The following is a 21,667-nucleotide window of genomic DNA, read 5'->3' as shown; positions in this document are numbered from 1 at the left end:
GCCTTTCAGACTAGGGGGAAAAGTTCTTATCTGAATTTTCATATAACATTCAGCATACATGTTTCCCTCCCAAAACACTGTTCAGATTAAATGACACCTTTATCCTCCAACCCATTCTGCACCAGGGTTAGAAGAATCATACTTTCATTTGTATCTTCTTGTTGCAATGCATCATGTTAACGGAGAACTATGAATTCATTCATTGACAGATTAATAGTGTGTATGCTAATGTATATTTTTACATCTTTTAAATGCCTTGTTCATAGCTCTTTAAGTCACTCAGTCTAAGGGCTGGTCTACACTGGGGGGGGATCGATCTAAGATACGCAACTTCAGCTACGCGAATAGCGTAGCTGAAGTCGAAGTATCTAAGATCGAATTATCTGGGGTCCACACGGCGCGGGATCGACAGCCGCGGCTCCCCCGTCGACTGCGCTACCGCCGCTCGCTCTGGTGGAGTTCCGGAGTCGACGGTGAACGCGTTCGGGGATCGATATATCGCGTCTTAACGAGACGCGATATATCGATCCCGGATAAATCGATTGCTACCCGCCGATACGGCGGGTAGTGAAGACGTACCCTAAGTAATGTTTAGTTCAGCCTGTAATATGAGGTATAAAAGCAACACAGAGCAGACAGCATTAATTATTGGAAGTAGCATAATGGCTGACCTGATAAAAGATTAACTGGTACTTTACAGTATTTATTTATGGACATTAGAGCTGTCAGGTTATCTAACTACACTTGAAAGGCTTGGGACAATAGCTGTACTGATGGTAATGATGTCAATTTCCCTGTTGTTGTTGTTTTTGCAGGTCACTGCCAGAGGATTTGGTCCATTGTTACAGTTTGCCTACACTGCTAAGCTGTTACTCAGCAGAGAAAACATCCAGGAGGTCATCCACTGTGCTGAATTCCTGCGCATGCACAACCTGGAGGACTCCTGCTTCAGTTTCCTTCAGACTCAGCTGCTGAACAATGAAGATGGCCTGTTCCTATGCAAAAAGGATACCACCTGTCAGAGAATGCACGATGAAGAGAACTCTGATGGAGAAGAGGAGGAAACTATGGAATCAGAGACTTCAAAGATATCCTGCCCAAGGGAAAGAATGCATCAGGAACCCTTTAACTTTGAATCCACTAGTTCTGGAGCAGACAAGGAAGAAGGGATGCTGCCTGACTCTGACATGCTGAGAGATAGCAAGGACAGTTTGGACAAAGACTCAGTAACACGGTACCCAAGATATAAGAAATACCAGCTTGCTTGTACCAAGAATGTCTACAACACATCACACATCAGTACCTCAGGTTTTGCAAGCACATTCAGTGAAGAGAGTTCTGGAAATGGCCTCAAATCAGGACTTGCTGTGGGGCAGATAAAAAGCGAGCCTCAGAATGAGGAAAACGATGAAGAAAGCATCACGCTTTGCCTGTCTGGAGATGAACCTGACATCAGGGATAAAGAAGGGGATGTTGAAATGGACAGGAAACAGCCAAGTCCCACTTGTGTTGACAGGTCTAAAAGTGTGTCCTCTCCTTCCTGCTTAAGGTCTTTCTTCAACAGAACAAAAAGCGTAGATTTGGTTGGCTTCCCCAGTACTTCCCAACAGCACTTTGCCAGGGGTCCAGCATGCCCTCTTGACAAAGGGACAACTCAGGGTGACCAGAAAACTGACTACAGCCCTTTCACAGGGAATTATGGACAGTCCCATGCCATTCAGAAGGATACTTCCAACTTCACAATGGGATCGCCACTCAGAGGGCCTGGTTTTGAAGCACTCTGTAAACAGGAAGGTGAACTGGACAGGAGGAGTGTTATATTCTCTTCAAATGCTTGTGACCAAGTAAACACTTCAGTGCATTCATATTCTGGTGTGAGCAACTTGGACAAAGACCTCACTGAGACAGTGCCAAAGGGTCTGTGGGCTGGAGGCAGCCAATCCCTTCCTAGTTCACAGACCTATTCCCACAGTGGACTGACAGCTGATCACTTGCCAGGAAGGATGCGGCCTAACACCAGCTGCCCGGTGCCAATTAAAGTTTGCCCTCGCTCTCCTCCTTTGGAAACCAGAACCAGGACCTCTAGCTCATGTTCCTCCTACTCATATGCAGAGGATGGCAGTGTTGGTTCTCCCTGTAGCCTCCCTCTGTGTGAGTTTTCATCTTCCCCCTGTTCCCAAGGAGCTCGATTCCTGGCCCCTGAACATCAGGAGCCAGGCATGATGGGAGATGGAATGTACAACCAAGTCAGACCCCAGATTAAATGTGAGCCATCCTATGGAACAAACTCCAGTGATGAGTCTGGGTCGTTCTCAGAAGCAGACAGTGAATCATGTCCTGTGCAAGACAGAGGACATGAGGTAGGGAATTAAGATAAGTACACATGTAACAGTCATTGTGACCCATTGAATCAGTCCTTTATTCTCTTAAATAACTTTTGGCATTTCCCCAGCACTTTCTAATTTACAGAGGCAAACGGTAATATGTATTCATCTCCTCGTCAGCTGAATCTGCATGGTTAACAGAGGAGAGATTATGAATAGCTGTGTTGAGTTCCTAGAGACTTGGCACTTACTGAAATTTTAATATTAAACAAGCAGCAGCAAACAGCTGAATTATGAGTGTAAATTTATGTTCACAGAAATGCTGCCCACCTCTCTTTTTCCGTCTTGCACCTAGCCAAAAATATATCTATTGTAAGGAATTAAAGTATATTTTCACTCTTAAACTGTACTGTTTCCTCCAGCTTGGTTTATAGAGTGTAATATTATGGTAGCACTTACAGGGCCCAAGATTATGGCCTTGTAGAGGTAGGCACGGCCCTGTATAAACAGAGTCCCTGCTCCAAATCACTTGCAATCTGTATGAGACAGACAAAGGGTGGGAGGGGAAACAACTAACCTAAAGTCACACAGCTGGTCAGTGACAGAGCTAGGAACAGAACCCAGGTTCGCTTCCTCCCAGTCTCATGGCCTATCCTCTAAACCAGTGGTGGGCCAACTGCGGCTCGAGGGCAGCATGCAGCCCATCAGGGTAATCTAATTGTGGGCCGCGAGACATTTTGCTAACATTGACCGTCCGCAGGCACGGCCCTCCGCAGCTCCCAGTGGTCACAATTTGCTGCTCCCGGCCAATGGGAGCTGTGGGAAGCAGCAGGCCGCAGCGATGTGCTGGCCGCCTCTTCCCGCAGCTTCCATTGGTCGGGAATGGTGAACCGCAGCCACTGGGAGTTGCAGGGGGCAGTGCCTGCAGATGGTCAATGTCAGCAAAATGTCTCATGCCCCGCAGGCCACAGTTGCCCACCACTGCTCTAAACTGTGCAGCCTCCCTATGTGTTGTCTTTATTTGCAACCAGTGAACTTTGCCTCTCATCAAATTGATTATTTGGATTGTACTTCCTGCCTAGGACCACACTTTCCTCGTTACTGAAGAACTCTAGCAGACAGTTGCATAAAACATCGAGGATTGTTATCCGTGAATTTACAGAAACGATTGAGAGAAGCAGGGAAAGTGTATGGGACCAAGAAACAAGCTGTGAATTTCCATGCAGCACTGACAAATGTTCTTCCATCAGTGAGAAGAAATAGGGTAATTTACAAAGGCAAAAAGGCCAGGTATAAATGCTGTGGTGGCTGTTCACTAACTAGGAGTGAGTATTTCAGTGTAAATTTATAAGCTTGGGAGAATGAAGGTACAGTGCATAGCTTGAGAGCTGAAAAGAGAATGGGTGTTTTTACAGAATTCCATTAGGGAATTGAGGCGAGTGTACTGGAGTAATTTCTATATGGAACTGCATATCTGCTGTCCTGGGTCAGAACAATAAAACATTGCCTTGAGACCTGCTGCTCTAGCATGGAAAGCAGGTAAGTTCATTGCCTGGGTTAGCATATGTTGTGAGAGCCTAGGATAGAACTGACTGGACTCAGGCCCACAGGGGTGAAAAGAGAAAGAGAGGGACACAAAAAACCCCGTTATTTTATGCCCCACTTCTACCAGTTGCTGCTATGTATTGTTATTCCTGCCTTCTTCCTGAGGTGTGGTTCATAGAATCATAGAAGATTAGGGTTGGAAGAGACCTCAGGAGGTCATCTAGTCCAATCCCCTGCTCAAAGCAGGATCAACCCCAACTAAATCATCCTAGCCAGGGCTTTGTCAAGTCGGACCTTAAAAACCTAAGGATGGAGATTCCACCACCTCCCTATGTAACCCATTCCAGTGCTTCACCACCTTCCTAGTGAAATAGTGTTTCCTAATATCCAACCTAGACCTCCCTGACTGCAACTTGAGACCGTTGCTCCTTGTTCTGTCTCCTGCTACCACTGAGAACAGCCTACCTCCATCCTCTTTGGAACCCCCTTTCAGGTAGTTGATGGCTGCTATCAAATACCCCCTCACTCTTCTCTTCTGCAAACTAAATAAGCCTGTTTCCCTCAGCTTCTCCTCATAAGTCATGTGCCCCAGCCCCCTAATCATTTTTGTTGCCCTCCGCTGAACTCTCTCCAATTTGTCCACATCCTTTCTGTAGTGGGGGGCCCAAAACAGGACACAGTACTCCAGATGTGGCCTCACCAGTGCCGAATAGAGGGGAATAATTATTTCCCTCGATCTGCTGGCAATGCTCCTACTAATGCAGCCCAATATGCCGTTAGCCTTCTTGCTTACAAGGGCGCACTGTTGATTCATATCCAGCTTCTCGTCCACTGTAATCCCCAGGTCCTTTTCTGCAAAACTGCCGCTTAGCCAGTCGGTCCCCAGCCTGTAGCAGTGCATGGGATTCTTCCATCCTTAAGTGCAGGACTCTGCACTTGTCCTTGTTGAACCTCATCAGATTTCTTTTGGCCCATTCGTCCAATTTGTCTAGGTTACTCTTGACCCTATCCCTACCGTCCAGTGTATCTACCTCTATGCCCAGCTTAGTGTCATCCACAAACTTGCTGAGGGTGCAGTCCGCCCCATCATCCAGATCATTAATGAAGATGTTGAACAAAACTGGTCCCAGGACCGACCCCTGGGGCACTCCGCTTGATACCAGCTGCCAACTAGACATTGAGCCGTTGATCACTACCCGTTGAGCCCGACGATCTAGTCCGCTTTCTATCCACCTTATAGTCCATTCATCCAATCCATACTTCTCTAACTTGCTGGCAAGAATACTATGGGAGACTGTATCCAAAGTCTTTGCTAAAGTCAAGGTATATCACGTCCACCGCTTTTCCCATATCCACAGAGCCAGTTATCTCTTCATAGAAGGCAATCAGGTTGGTCAGGCATGACTTGCCCTTGGTGAATCCATGTTGACTGTTCCTGATCACCTTCCTCTCCTTCAAGTGCTTCAAAATGGATTCCTTGAGGACCTGCTCCATGATTTTCCCAGGGGCTGAAGTGAGACTGACCGGTCTATAGTTCCTGGATTTTCCTTCTTCCCTTTTTTAAAGATGGGCACTATATTTGCCTTTTTACGATCATCCGGGACCTCCCCCCGATCGCCACAAGTTTTTCAAAAATAATGGCCAATGGCTCTGCAATCACATCAGCCAGCTCCCTCATCACCCTCGGATGCGTTAGATCCAGCCCCATGGATATGTGCATGTCCAGCTTTTCTAAATAGTCCTTAACCTGTTCTTTCAGCACTGAGGGCTGCTCACCTCCTCCCCATACTGTGCTGCCCAGTGCAGCAGTCTGGGAGCTGACCTTGTCTGTGAAGACCAAGGCAAAAAAAGTATTGAGTACTTCAGCTTTTTCCACATTATCTGTCACTGGGTTGCCTCCCCCATTCGGTAAGGGTCCCACACTTTCCCTGACCTTTTTCTTGTTGCTAACATATCTGTAGAAACCCTTCTTGTTACCCTTCACATCTCTTGCTAGCTGCAACTCTAATTGTGCTTTGGCCTGCCTGATTTCACTCCTGCATACTCGAACAATATTTTTTATATTCCTCCCTAGTTATCTGTCCAAGTTTCCACTTCTTGTAAACTTCTCTTTTGTGTTTAAGCCCACCAAAGATTTCTCTGTTAAGCCAGCTGGGTTGCCTGCCATATTTACTATTCTTTCTGCACATCGGGATGGTTTGTTCCTGCGCCCTCAATAAAGCTTCTTTAAAATACAGCCAGCTCTCCTGGACTCCTTTTCCCCTCATAGTAGCCTCCCAGGGGATCCTGCCCATCAGCTCTCTGAGGGAGTCAAAGTCTGCTTTTCTGAGGTTCGGGGTCCGTATTCTGCTGCTCTCCTTTCTTCCTTTTGTCAGGATCCTCATCTCGACCATCTCATGGTCACTGCTGCCCAGGTTGCCACCCAATTCTACTTCCTCTATTAATTCTTCCCTGTTTGTGAGCAACAGGTCAAGGTGAACATGGCCCCTAGTTGGTTCCTCCAGCACTTGCACCAGGAAGTTGTCCCCAACACTCTCCAAAAACTTCCTGGATTGTCTCTGCACTGTTGTATTGCTCTCCCAGCTGATGTCAGAGTGATTGAAATCCCTGATGAGAACCAGGGCCTGTGATCTAGAAACTTCTGTTAGTTGTCCAAATAAAGCCTTGTCTACCTCATCCTCCTGGTCTGGTGGTCTATAGCAGATGCCCACCACGACATCACCCTTGTTGCTCTCACCTCTAAACTTAACCCAAAGACTCTCAACAGGCTTTTCTCCAGTTCCATACTGGAGTTCTGAGCAAACATACTGCTCTCTTACATACAGTGCAACTCCTCCACCTTTTCTCCCCCACCTGTCCTTCCTGAACACTTTATACCCATCCATGACAGTGCTCCAGTCATGTGAGTTACCCCACCAAGTCTCTGTTATTCCAATCACATAGTTCCTTGACTGTGCCAGGACTTCCAATTTTTCCTGCTTGTTTCCCAGGCTTCTTGCGTTCGTATACAGGCATCTAAGATAACTAGCCGATTGCCCTACTTTCTCAATATGAATCAGGAGGCCTCCCCTGTTGCACCATCCTCCTTGTGTTTCCTCCCCGTATCCCACTTCCCCACTTACCTCAGGGCTTAGGTCTCCATTCCCTGATGAACCTAGTTTAAAGCCCTCCTCACTAGGTTAGCAAGCCTACCTGTGAAGATGCTCTTCCCTCTCTTTATTAGGTGGGTCCCATCTCTTCCTAGCAATCCTTCCTGGAACAACATCCCATGGTCAAAGAATCCAAAACCCTCTCTCCGACACCACCTGCGCAACCAAGCATTTACTTCCATAATTCGATGGTCCCTACCTGGGCCTTTTCCTTCAACAGGGAGGATGGACGAGAACACGACTTGCGCCTCAAACTCCTTCATCCTTCTTCCCAGATCCACGTAGTCTGCAGTAACCCGCTCAAGGCAGTATCATTGGTGTCCATGTGGAGAAGTAGAAAGGGGTAGCGGTCCGAGGGCTTGATCAGTCTCAGCAGACTCTCCGTCACATCCCGAATTCTTGCTCCAGGCAAGCAGCACACTTCTCGAGTTTCCCAGTCTGGACGGCAGATGGATGACTCCGTCCCCCTTAGGAGGGAGTCCCTGACCACCACCACCTGTCTCCTCCTCTTGGGAGTGGTGGTAAGCGAACCCCCATCCCTAGGACAATGCATTCCATGCCTTCCGGTCAATGGGGTCTCCTTCTGATCCTTTCTCTCAGATGACTCTTCCAAACCATTCTCCACCGTTGTACCTGTGCAGGGAGCATGAAAACGGTTTCTTACCTTTATCTGCAGTGGGGGTACATGGGTTCTCCTCTTTTTTCTTCTGGAGGTCACATGCTGCCAGTTTTCTCCCCCGTTCTGCACTGCCCTCTCTGATTCTTCAGCATGCTGTACCTGCAGTACCAGACGCTGACTTCTATCCAGAAAGTCTTCATTTTCTCTGATGCAACACAGGGTTGATACTTGGGTCTCTAGTCCTTTAACCTTCTCTTCCAATATGGAGACCAGCTTGCACTTCATACAGACAAATTCGCTTCTATCCTTTGGAAGAAAGACAAACAAGGCACATCCTGTGCAGGTCACAACAGCTGATCGCTCACTATCCGTATTGTCTTCCCTTCAGATGTTGTATTTACTGCTCACAGAAGCCTGAAAGGCAAAAAAACTCTGTGGGAACTTCCCACAGGTGAACTCCCAGGCAAACTCCCTCTGTTTGCCTCTCTTCTGTTCGTCACTCACTCAGTTCACAACTGGTGCCTCCCAAAACAGCAAGCCGTAACCGTTACATGGAGGAGATTGGAGGGGGTTGTTTTATGCTTGGCTCTAAATAAAGGGTGGTGTGCAGCTCAACAGGCCCAGGAGGCATCGTGACTTGGAGTCACCATTTGTGGCAGTGAAGTAGTTTTGAAAGTGTGCATCTTTCTTCCTAGGTCTGTGATGGGAGCGGGGGGTGGGGAGAGGGGGGAAAGGGGAGATAGTGTTCCACCTCCTCTTGCCCCTTTGCTTCCTGGGGGATGGGATATCCAGAGCATTGAACTGGACCCAGATCCGAGATCCAGGTCCTAAAGCAGCCACGTAGGAGTGGGTGAGGCCTCTTGCCCCTGAATGGCCATGTCACAATATTATTGCCCTATATTAGATGTCACATTTACAAGGGGGAACAAGACAGCAGGGAGAGAGTGGAGGAGAGAAGACAGTGATAGCACAAAATCATTCCGTTACTCAGTGAAGGCAAATGCATAGCATGGTGTAGTAAAGAGAATGGGAGGTTGGGATTTTTGTTATTGTTTTAAATGACTAATTAGCTGTCTTTGGCTGTGTGTGGATGCTGCAGCAGAAGTGAGTCTGAAGGAGTTGAATGAGGAGGATGGGGGGGCCTTGTGGATCGTCTCAGAGAGAGCTTTGTTTGCATACGGGGTGGCGAGGACAAAAGGAGGAAGACATTAATGAGAGAAACAGACAGATGGGGTATTGAAGCTGGCTTCAGAATGCCCCTGGCTGCAAGTTGTGGTCTAGTGGACTGAGCACAGGGCTGGGCATTAAGATGCTTGGCTTCTATTTCTGATTCTGCCATTGACTTTCTATGTAATACTGGGCAAGTCAATTCTCTGTGCCTCATGTACAAGACAGGAATTATGATAGTGCTTGTCCACTTTTGCAGGACACTTTGAGATATATTGATGAAAAGTATTGTTAGTGGGAGTAAATTAATACTCCATGAGGTGGTATTGATCTCTGAACCCAGATAAACAATCCAAGGTAACGGGAAATTAGATTGTGTGAGCACTAAGTCCCAGTTCAGATCTTTGATTGAAAAGAGAATTTGAGAAGGCTATTCCAATAGAACAGCTGATAGAAATACAATGCAATCTCATTTAAGAAGTGTCTTATCATATAGACATCTCAAGAAACTCTATAATATCCATGTCCCTGGAAATTAGCTTCTGGTAAAGCCATCAAACAATGTAAAATACCTGGGGGTGTAGGGTGCATTTTCAAATCATTATGCCTAGTTTTAGCAACTCTGCTGCCAATCAGATCAGTGGGCAGCACATGTAATGTTCTGAAAATGTAACCACTGCTGTCAGCTGCCTCTTTATAGACTTTTCATTGGAGCTTTCTCCAACCTTGAAAATGTGATTTTTGCCTCTTGCCATCTTTATTACTTTGCAGACTGGTCTCTAGTTCCTCAGTCTCCATGCAGCATAAGATGAAATTATTCATGGGTTGTTTGTTTGTATTTTAAAGTGTAGCTGATGAAATAGTTGAGTGAGTATAATTAATCCCTAGTACCTAAGGGGCTATATTCTGCCTCCCCACTCACACTGAGCAGTACCTTGCTCCTTGTGTATTCCCATTGATTGCAATTTGTATGTATGGCTGATGGACTCTGACCCTCAGTTATCAAAGATCTAATGTCACTTGGATTTTAGACCTGTCATTCTTGATTTGGGTCCCAACGTGTCATCAGTGCCCAGACTTCGGTGACTTTGATCTCTTGGGGAATGTGGGCCATGCAGAAGCACATGTACTCAAATCAGTTAATTCAGAAAATATTTGGTGGTGGTGGGAGGGGAATGCCTCTGTGTTGTATGTCTCTTCCTTTGGAAAGATGGGATTACTGATGTTTTTGTCTTCAATTACCTTTGATAGATAAAATAGGTGCAAGCAGAAATATCCCTGTTACAATGCAGTACAGTTATAGGAGCAGAAAGGAAAGACTATCCGCACCAGAATCCTTTGAGCTGCTGTGATTTTATGGAATTGGCATATTGTTTAATGTAATGGCCAATTTCATACAAATCCTTCTCTTCACTCATTCCTCTCAGCCTCTGGAGAGTATTTAAAGTCAATTATTGGAATGTAATATCACTGACAAGAATACAGCTGTTTTTGCTTCACGACCAATTTCCAACAGTCTTGCTTAAAACAGCAAAAAAAAATAAGACCGTCCAGAACAGAAACGTTCTCCCCAATGATACTTTGTTTTCTTAAAATGTATATTCCTAAATATCCTTTTGCTGCTATAAAACAATCCGGGTGCAACCTGCCTGTAAACATCATTTGTAATGAAATCTATGTATTTGTTGCATCAGATTCTTCTGCGTTAGGTAAAAATAAAATCTAAACTCAGGTCACTTAGCTGCAGTTTCCCTGAAAAGAATAAACAAGGGCAGAAGGAGTTAGGAGGCTGAGTTTTCCAAGAACTATTAATATCTAAGGAATCACATTCAATATGTCTATCATTTGTATTTAAGAATTTCCCACTTGGATTTAGGGACTCACTTTTCAAAGGAAATTTTCACAAAAGCAGTGCTGGTACAATTGAGGATGTTAAAGACAAACTATCTTCAATGAGAGTCCAGACGCCTTCATGTCAAGTGACAGATGGAACAGTTCTCTGCTCATCTGGTGACCAAAAACTAAATATTAAAGTTTTAAGGGGATCAGCAGTTTGAGAGGGAAGAAATATATTTGCTCCCTATGTTTGGAAGTGTTAATGAATTCCAGTCTGTGCCATGTAAAGTCAGCCCAGACAACCCGGTACTGGGTCCCTATTAATAAATGCAATAGTAATCTGTGATTTCCGGAGAGTTGTCACCCTTGTATCCAGTCTGATGGTCACATGTCCTTAGCCACAGTGCTGACTAGGAGCTGATCAGCTTCATTGGCCCACTGAAGTAGCATCCACATAATGAATGGTGGAAAAACTGTGGCTGCAGAGGGTGGGAGGAGTGGCAGACCAGAGTGAAAACTGTTGTCTGTAGAAGACTGTGGATGGGTGATACAGTGACTGGCAGGATCTAGGTGGGAGAAGGACTGTGGCTGGTGGAGAAAAAAGAGAAAAGAGTATATTGAAAGGGCAAGACAGAGTGAGCAGTCCTTAGACTTCCCCTTCCAAAACTCTGTTATGTGTGATTATCCCACATATGTCTTGGTTTTCATCTTGTTAGGTTTGTTTGCCATAGGCTAGAAGGCCCCTTGTAGAGAAGGTTTTTGTTCTTTGTTTGTTCTTTAGACTTCGGCCTCTCATGGGTTTTCCACTGGGTAAGGAGAGGAGATTGTGGTCAGAAAAAGCAATTTCTGTAAGCTTTCACCACAGTGTACAAAAATAAATATATCAGTGTTTGTGCAGGGGGAGCGGGGTTTTCAAAAGCCCCATTGTTGGCCTGACGCTGCTCCCGTTGGGAGTCAGCACTATGACTTCAATGGCAGTCAAGTTGGGCCAATGTAGAGCGCTTTTGAGAATTCCCCCTTTAAATGCATTTTAGGAAAACAGTATCAGAAATAACAGCAGTGATTGTATCCTCAGAATATAACAAACAATTCTCACTCCCCACAAAAAGTCACTCCTAGAATACAATCCATATTTTAGATGTACTCACCAGGAGCTGCAAGCTGTGTCAGGGCCAAGCTGTTTAAGTACCACAGGCTGTCACTAGGCTGCCACTTTCAGTGTAAAAGAATGCGCTAGCAGTTTTTACGTTGTTGTGCAAACAAAGCAAATGCCAAAAGAGCAAGATTTTTTGGATCTGTGTTTAAAGATGCTGTCAATGTCTAGGGGTCCCTGCTTTATTACACACCCTTCCCTGTGGGCTCCTTCACTTGTTTTAATGTTGCTGCTAGGGTCAAGGAGGTTCAGCCACCTTGCTGGTATTTTGTTAGAGATTTGGCAGCCCAAGTAAGATGCTATGGAAATTCAATTAGAAATAAAAAGTGAAAAGCTAAAGATACTCACTAGATAGGAAAAATTCCAGTCACCTGATGGTCACATCTCTCATGTGGATTGTACTGGGCCGATTCTGTCCCTTTATTCAGAAGAAAAGCAGCGATCAGTACAGTACATGAGCAGTGCAGTAGTAAATAGCACACTGTCCAAGCTGGCATTAGCTAGTGAAGCTTGAAAGAATTAATTGGTTATGTATGCGCCTTTCACTTGCTGAGTCAATGGCTGTCCCTGTCTATCTAGGTCACTACTAAATTGCTTAGCCATTCGATGTAATGACATTTACACTGGCATCCTCATGGTACTGATGAAGAAAAAGTCCCCAAAATCATAGGCAGATTTTAGTTTTCACAAGCGTTGTTTGGCCATCTTTCCTTTGAATGTATCATCCATAATTTAGGGGAGATATTAATTGCAACAATAGCAGAATGGGTTGGCATGTTTAGTGATGTAGGCTGCGGTATTTATGAGGTATCTTTGGTGAAGAACAGGGCCTCTGCTGTGATGTAAAAATCCAGCAGAAGTAATTGTATAGATAGTTAGATACTTAGATAGCTCCCTTCTCTAGGTGTATACCTTCTTCTGTAATCAAGTATCAGAGGGGTAGCCGTGTTAGTCTGAATCTGTAAAAAGCAACAGAGGGTCCTGTGGCACCTTTAAGACTAACAGAAGTATTGGGAGCATAAGTGAGGTTCTTACCCATAAGCTTTCGTGGGTAAGAACCTCACTTCTTCAGATGCAAGTCTCCCAATACCCACGAAAGCTTATGCTCCCAATACTTCTGTTAGTCTTAAAGGTGCCACAGGACCCTCTGTTGCTTTCTTCTGTAATAACTCACTGAAATAATGTGGCTTCTGTGGATGTTTCTGACTTGAAATATCCCAAACTGGTTCTAGAAAATTCCTTAATCTCTGAAAGGCCGAGTTCAGAAAAGTTTCTTTTTTCTTTCAGAAGTAGCTCTTTGTTTAGTTTTATACAGCAGGCTACTCACCTTTGAGAGATTGCTAGAGACACGACCAGATCCTCAACTTGTGGGAATCCACATGGCTCCGTTGCAATTTATATCAGTCAAGAATCTGGCCCACAATCAGCCTAAAATATCGCTAGCTTCGTATAACTATACTATAGAATAGTTACTCACAGCAGCCACTCCACAGAAGCCTTTTTTTAGCTGAGAAATAGTTTCACTATTTAAAGGTGAAGAAAGTGGCATTACATTGAAAATAATGTGTAAAGTGAAAGAGGCTGAGATTGGTGTTCTACCGCTGTCTTCCTTTTACTTTTTTAATCTCATGTAACTCTGCACATTGAAGTCAATGGAGTCACTCTACTTTTCCTGACGGAGAGCAGAATTGGGCCCAGTACATCCAAGTTTGCACATTCAACCCATGTCGTTTCTGAATCTGTTTCTATTTATTTTCCTATCTCCTTGCCCTGCTTCTCCCTGGCATTTACAAGTGGATTCCAGTGTATTGCCACATGAACTTTTCCCTGTGACATGAAATGCAGGCAAATTTCCTGTCTGCACATAAACAACTTTTTGAGCAAAACAATTAAAACTTGCTTTCACTCTTGGTTCAAAACTTGAACGTAAAAGCCTTATTTTTCCGGGTTAAACTGGGGTGTCTTCCAAAGGAATCCACAGACAATTTTTTTCAGGCACTGGCTTAAGAGCAAACCATATGACACTACATTTATGTTTACTGTCCAAAGGGTATGAAAAGGAAATCAAACGTTCTTCATATCAGTAGGTAGTAGTCTGCAAACAAGGTAGTCCACATCACCATGTCTAAGGTCAATCTCTGTGTATATAAGCTAAGTATTGTTTTCCCTGGCAGCACCTGTTTGTTATTTCGTCTTCCATTAAACTGATCTGCAGTGTGATGTGTTATAATATTAGGCAGTCTCTGAGCCAGTTTCACAGAGACGGGGCAAAGTTCATTGCATGAAAACTGTGTGAAAGGATACAGTAGGTGCTTGTACCAAGTTTCACGTGGCTGGGGCTTGGAGAAAAATGGAGCAATGACATTAGAGTGCATGGAAATGCAAGCCAACAATAAAGAAGTGGGGAAATTGCTGGCATGTTTGCCGACATGAAGAGATTAAATTATCATGAATGTCAAAGTGTGTTTTGTTATGTGTGTCTCCTTAGCAAACTATTGGATGTAAACAAACTGGAAAAAGGTGTTTTCATTTTAGAGTTATCTGTGCACTTAATCTCTTTATCGCCACATACTTGAAGGGCACTGGTTGACGGTGGTAATTGCATGTTTGAATATCAGAGGAGCCTTTTCATCAGAATCTTTTGGTTGGCTAGAGAAATTAAATGTAATTTCTCTGGTAGCCAATTATTAAGTACTGTATATTCTACTTCTTTAAATAGGAGTTGAACTGCATAATCACAGTAAAACTTAAATGTTTACTGCCCTCTTTTGGTCAATGTAGATATGACATGAAAAAGACAGCATAGCTGTGTAGGTCCCAGGATATTAGAGAGAGAAGGTGGGTGAGGTAATATCTTGGACTGGACCAACTTCTGTTGGTGAGAGAGAGAAGCTTTTGAGCTAACACAGAGCTCTTCTTCAGGTCCTGATATGTGTAGCTTGAAAGCTTGTCTTTCTCACCAACAGAAGTTGGTCCAATAACCTTGTCTCACTAAAAGGAAAGTAAGGCTCCAATTTACAGTAATTTGGCCTTTTTGCACACAACTCTCATTTGCTCACAAAATATGTGAAACACAGTTTTTATGCCAGAAATTGCTTTTGTTTCAATCCATCCAGCAACGTTTCCATTTTCACAGACATATTATCTGTCTCAAAGACTGTGTTTACAGCTTTAACTTCCATTAGAACATAAGAACGGCCATACTGGGTCAGACCAAAGTCCATCTAGCACAGTATCCTGTCTTCCGACAGTGGCCAATGCCAGGTTCTTCAGAGGGAATGAACAGAACAGGTAGCCATCAAGTGATCCATCCCCTGTCTTGTTTGTTCGTTTGTTTGTTTTAAATGCATATTCAGCGAGAAAGGGTTAGAATTTTGGAAATCAAAAGAGATGACTGATGTGTTTGCATTCAGCGATGGCATCAGAGCAGGAATACAAGAACTTAGAACAAATGTTTCGATTTCAATAACTGAGGTTTTAGATTTTTTCTAGTAAATGTGACTTTGTCTTATAAATTTTTTTTTAATGGAATTTTAGTAAAAGTCTTTTTTTTTTTTTTTACATATTTTAGTAAAGAAAGAATAAGGATTGTTGTTTTCAGTTACTCTGACCCTTCCAAGTGACATGGTGCACTGTTAATTTGGACTGCTTGTAAAACCAATCCTAGGTGTTGTTATATATAACTGGTAATCACATTGATGTTTTCAGATTGCATTTTTAACATGGCAGCTAATCTGGGATTTAGTCCCACCGTTCATTTGCAGATAAAACTCCCACTGCAAAATTGGACTTAATCCTGTGAGGAGTTTGGCATCCTCTACCGCCGTTGAAATCAGTAGCAATTAACTGCTCCCATAACACGTTTGCCACTGAGAGGATTAGGCTCCATGTTTGTGTAAGAGATTCTATGAGAATTCCTTTGAAGTACTAGTTTCATAGGGCCAGATTTTTAGCAGGTATAAATCAGAAAAGCATTGTTGATTTCAGTGGAACTGCGTGGGTTTACAACAGTTGAGAATCTGGCCCAAAGAATTTATTTCCCCCACAAAATCAATCACATGGTAGCAATAAGCTTTGGTGGATGGGTGGGTTGGTTGGTTGGTTGGCTTTGATGTGGTGTTGTTTGTTACCAAAGAGATTATGAAACTTTTGCTGCTCTATTTGTTTGGGGAAAAACAATTAAGTGACTTTTACAGCTTTGTTCCTACTGCATTAACCAAGCAAATTGTAACTTTATTGGTTGTTGTTTTGTTCTTTTTGTTTTAGGTGAAGCTTCCTTTTCCTGTAGATCAAATCACAGATCTTCCACGGAATGATTTCCAGATGATGATAAAGATGCACAAGTTAACCTCAGAACAGTTAGAGTTCATCCATGATGTTCGCCGGCGCAGTAAGAACCGGATTGCAGCTCAGCGCTGCCGCAAAAGAAAACTGGACTGTATTCAGAACTTAGAATGTGAAATCCGCAAATTGGTGAGTTACTTGCTGTAGCCTCAATTAAATCTGATAATGGGGCTATCGGTTAAATGATGGACAAATATTCAAAACAATTCCAGTGCAGTTTTTAGTTAATTTAAGTTCAGTGAGGTAAATCTCAATAACCAATTTACTTTTATTTCACAAAGGCAGATAGCTGAGTGGGGTTTTTTGTTGTTGTTTTGGTTTTGAATCAAAGCAATTACACTTCACCCAGATTCACGCTTTGGTGTATATGTCAGTAGTTATGTCAATCAAAATACTTTATGATAATCTCAAGGGAATGCAGTGCATAATGGGAGGGAGGGAATATGTTCTTAATTTTATTTAATTTCAGTACACAAATTAATTTTTCAGTGATACTTGATTTAGAGTGTCAAGCACTGGACTGGAAATCCGAAATACCAGAGGCTCACTGCCTCAAACCAACCCTCTCTATGGCCTTGTACAAGTCACTTAATCTTTCTGCCTCAATTTTTCTATTTGTGAAATTATAATTTTAACATCCTCACACAAGTGCTGTGGAGAGTAACAAGATGATGTCTTTAAAATACTTCAAACATGCAGTGTTTGTAGACCATGATTATTATTACTATGATGGAGTGGAGCACTCAAGTGTATGGAATAATCTCCATGTTGAGATTATTTTCTTGCGTTTAGTGCAGGGTTGTTCTTATTTTTTTCCTGAATGTTTCAGCTCACCACAAGTTATTTTCAACTTCTTAACTTAGCAAGTAGCTTGAAAATATAGCAAAGAAACTGAAAAAGCCTTGAGACAAGGAATCTAAATATCCAAAGAAATGAGAGCTACCCAGCAATAACACTAGAAAATCTCTGAAACCAAAGTAATATAGTCCCAAACTCACTGCCAGTTTCATTTCATGGCTATGACCTGATCAGAAAGCCTCGTCTTTTGGTCGCAATAACACTGGCCTGAAAGATGACTTTAGAAAACATCCTCTGTTCTAACACTGCTACCTTTTTCCATAATACATTCCATGACATTTTTTGCAATACAGAATACATTAAAAGAACTAAATGAAGCACAAAAGTTAGGAAATGCCAAAATTAAGGTAGCTCGTGCAACCTTAACTCTGCCCTTTTGCATATACTCACTCATTGTAAGACAGCAATCAATTTCAGGATCACATACTAATTTTTGCATAAGAAAACCAATAGCAAAACTCCCATTGACTTAAAGGCTCAAGGTCTTTATCTGAAATTAATTTGTCACACTATGTACCCCCGGGTGACCAGTAAGTCCCCATTTCTTCATGTATATAATACCACCTGGAGTGCTTTATTTTTTATTAAGGATGGAATTTTTTTCATTGTCCTTATTTCCCAGACCTTGGCAACCTCCTTTACACTGGTGATCTAAGGATGGGCAATGTGTGAAATGCTATTCCCTGCTCATGACATTGCATGTTTCTCTCACAGACCCATCCATCCATTCTCCCTTGTCTGCACACACATAATATACATTTTCTTACATAATTTATTCATCTCAAGATGCACTTGGGCATCTGTTTATTTTTATGTTTTCTTGGTGGATTTATCAATATTTTGGCAGGTGGTGTTTTTTCATGTAAACTGTTCTCTTTGTCTCTCTCCCATTCTCATGGCTGCATTGAAACGATATGATTCCGATGATGGGTCTGAAGCTGACATAACATTGATGCCCATTCTCGTCTTGCAGCTAACTTTCATACATGCACTTTTTTAAATGATCAAGAGCATCTTCAATATATAGCATGAATTACTGGGTGAAATTCAACGCCCTGTTTAATGGAGGCAGTCAGATTAGATGATCATAATGGTCCCTTCTGGCCTGAAAATCTGCTTTTCTTTATTTGTGTAATTTCAGGCCTTTTCTTTACATTTTTGCAGCTTTTTGCATTTTTGTCAGTATTTTTCATTAGATAAATCCTCTGGTCTCCTTTAGAGCATGTGTGTGCGCGTGTGTGTGTGTGCATCTATGTGCCTGCACACTCAGTCTATCTACTCAGCCTTACCAATTGTCAAAAATGTATCACCCTGATTCACCACTCTCTCCATTGAACAGAGTTCAGTCCCAGGCCTTTGTCCTGATTTTCATAGCTCTGCATGAAACTGGTCCTGGCTACTTGAGACTGTCTCTCTAGTCCTAGCTACAGCCACCCAGAAGAGCTTTGTTCCACTGGAATAATGAAACTGTTGTCTAATGAGAAGAGACTTGAGGACAGGAGACAGCTTTCACCTGAGCCTCTAGAACTCGCTGCCAAACAAAAGAACAATGACCATTAACTTTGCTGCACTCAGAGCAAATTATGAAACCCAACTAGGGTGACCAGATGTCCCAAATTTATAGGGACAGTCCCAATATTTGGGGCTTTTTCTTATGTAGGTGCCTATTACCTCCCACCCCCTGTCCCGATTTTTCACACTTTCTATCTGGTCACCTTAAACCCAACTATCTTTATTCTTGTTTACACCTTAATATTTTTCTATGTTAATTAAAAAAAAAACAAAGCAAACCTGTAAGCCTGTCCTTGCCGGCATGGAAAGGAGAGAGATCTCACTGGTGTGTTTACTTGTGGGACACATTCTAGTATGATAGTGATGGGTGCCAATATAAGATCCTAAGTGGAGGGATCTTAGGTAAATAATGCAGAGGTCAAGTGTGACCACAGTTCACTAGTTCCTAATGGCTAATGTAGAAGAATTGCTAATCTAATTCACGCATAATGAAATTCACTTGTGGTGCATGAGGGCAGCGTGAGACCTTCTGCATCACATGAGGCTCACTTAAAAGATTTGCCTGAGAGAGCACAGGGTACCCCCGTTTGCTACATTTTCCATGGGAGTCACACATGCTAGCTGCACACAGGCGGGAACAGAAGGCCACAAAAGGAGCAGGCTCTGGCAGGGACCAGGGGATCACTTTTACATTAGAGCCTGTGGTCCCAACAACCCGTCCAACTGGTGCAGAAGGGCTGTAGTTATTGGTAGGCTGGAATGTAAACCACAGAGGGAATGCACAGTTGTCCCATGGACTGATCTTGGGTTTTAGGGTGAATTTTACTTCCCCAACCCTTTCTCACTCTATCTGCTTAGAACCCAATTTCTCTGGCTTTATGCAGATAGTGGATTTCTCTCATAGAAAATAGTTCTGTTCCAAAAGTGTGTGTCACGTGACCATAGTCTGATTGAGGAAAACAGCCTTCCAAGAATTAGCGGCTTTATTCTCTTCAAACCAAACATCTTGCAGATAGTAGCATGCAAGCAACAAGTCCATGCAGAGCAGGTGGAGGACGAAGTATTGCATGTATCTGTGACTTATCCTGTGCCATACAAAATCAGAATGTTGTCTGTAATTTTACAGAGTGGATAAAGCAACATGTAAAACTGGAATAGAGCCTTCACTGCAGTAAGTGGCCTTTTATGAAGCTAAGATGCCTTCTTTCTTTTTCAGGTGTGTGAGAAAGAGAAATTACTGTCTGAAAGGAACCAGCTGAAAGCATGCATGGGAGAATTGTTAGATAACTTCTCATGTCTTTCCCAAGAAGTGTGTAGGGATATGCAGAGCCCTGAACAGATCCAAGCCCTGCACCGATATTGCCCTGTTCTCAGGCCTATGGATCTACCAACAGCCACCAATATCAACCCTTCACCAGCTGGAGTAGAGCAAAACCTAGTGACATCCCAGTGTGTTGGGGAAGGCATGCAGTGCTGCTCAGAGCAAGACTCTGTGCAACTAGGAGCTCACTGGCTACCTAACAACGTCTCCGAAAATTGTACAGCCGGAAGAGGGCTTGATGGAGTTGCCCAAGGTACTTACTCAGAAAGAGAGCTCCCTCTAGAACAGAGTAGCCAAACAGTGACAGTAGACTTCTGTCAGGAAATGACTGATAAATGTACAACAGATGAGCAGCCTAGGAAAGATTACACCTAGTGACTTGTAACCTTACATTACACCTGGTCAGGTGTTCTTCAGTCAGCCAGTGGCAGTATTCATTTGTTGTCTAGAAGAACGTATTTGGTGCACACTACAGTGGTCTTAGCAGCAATACTGTTTTTAAGTATTCCCTCCTCTCTACAAGCAGGAGTTATCTTCACAATGGTGCTATCCCTTGCTCAGGCAGGGAATTAAACAGTGGCAACACTGTCTGTTTTTATATGTTAATTTCAATCTTAACAGGGATGGACATAACACCTCTGAGGACCCAACTGCAGCTTTTTTCTCAGTGACCCATGTCACAAAACCCTAACTCAGGAATTTCCTCTGAATGTTCAATTTTTCATTGAAGACAGCTTCTTTACACATCAAAGTTTTATAGCTAAACTGTACATATTATATATAATATATATAAAATATATATCTCCATATGCAAAAGTCCCTGCATGCCTCAATTTTTCTCATCCTACAACTGGAAACTTTCATTTATATTGTATAAACAAGTTCCAACATTCCTTTTTTGTCTTTAATGCTAGAACTAGTTTGGTAACTTGTTACATGATTTTTTTTCTTGGTTCACAGTTCAGCAATATCATTCAGTTTGTACTTATTTATAAAATTTTAATGTTGGAAGCTTATCTGAGATTTTAATTATAGCCAGGTTTTTGTTTTTGGCACAGCCATGTTGTGCCATTTGAGCAATGTGGATTTATTTTATTTTCTTGCAGATACTGTACAGTAATGGTCAACTTTGCCACTTGCACTGAGTTTCTGGTCAAACCTCTTTTCATAATGAAGTTGTGACTTCAGTATAACTTGAGTATACTGTATTCTTTGCTTTATAGTTGAAAGAAAATTATAAAGTTTTAACTAATAGAAAAAACACTCAGGAGATGATTATGTAGGAAGAACAATCTTGCCAAATACTGAATTCACCATATAATGTGTAAAAGAAAATCTGCTTGAATATTTTTATATTCTTTTTCTTTCCCAAACAAAGTTTAAATGCTGTTAATTATGATTTTGGACTATATGGTAAGATGTATTTTGCTCTTTAATAAAATATAAAAAGTGGATCAGTCAAGCATATGTTCCTAAATTGGGGTCCAAGGTCCTCAAAGCCCGTTGAAGTAAATGGAAACACACCCATCAACTTCAATGGGTTTTGGATCAGACCCTGAATCTGCACCCTTTCCCAGGCAAGTAGTCGCTACTCAGACGTATAGTCCAGTGGTTCTCAACCTACTTACCATTGTGGGCCACATATGCAGCTCTCTGTGTTATGTGGGTCACATCCACACAATATATATACTACCTGTATGGCCCTGAGGATGTCACATGGGCCGCAGCTATATGCTGATTGGGCCACAAGCAGGCCGTGGGTTGAAAACAACTGGTATAGTACTATTGGTCCTGATTTTGATCTCCCACCAGTTTTACCAGGGTGTTACTCCATTTACT

The 21,667-nt window shown here is 42.8% G+C and overlaps 1 protein-coding gene across 1 annotated transcript in view; it reads left to right on the top strand.

The window, feature by feature from the left end:
* Positions 1 to 20,203, top strand: part of BACH2 (BTB domain and CNC homolog 2) — a 133,649-nt gene extending 113,446 nt beyond the window's left edge. Inside the window, exons 4-6 of the mRNA XM_065401823.1 lie at positions 816 to 2,360; positions 16,060 to 16,266; positions 19,724 to 20,203. Of these exons, the coding sequence (XP_065257895.1) occupies positions 816 to 2,360; positions 16,060 to 16,266; positions 19,724 to 20,203 (2,232 nt within the window). The remainder of the gene's footprint in view (positions 1 to 815; positions 2,361 to 16,059; positions 16,267 to 19,723) is intronic.
* Positions 20,204 to 21,667: the final 1,464 nt, after the last annotated feature.

Source organism: Emys orbicularis, chromosome 3, assembly GCF_028017835.1.
Source record: "Emys orbicularis isolate rEmyOrb1 chromosome 3, rEmyOrb1.hap1, whole genome shotgun sequence".
In the NCBI taxonomy this organism is placed as follows: domain Eukaryota; kingdom Metazoa; phylum Chordata; order Testudines; family Emydidae; genus Emys; species Emys orbicularis.
The sequence above is the reverse complement of the archived record's forward strand: the minus strand, read 5'-3'. Positions and strand labels throughout refer to the sequence as shown.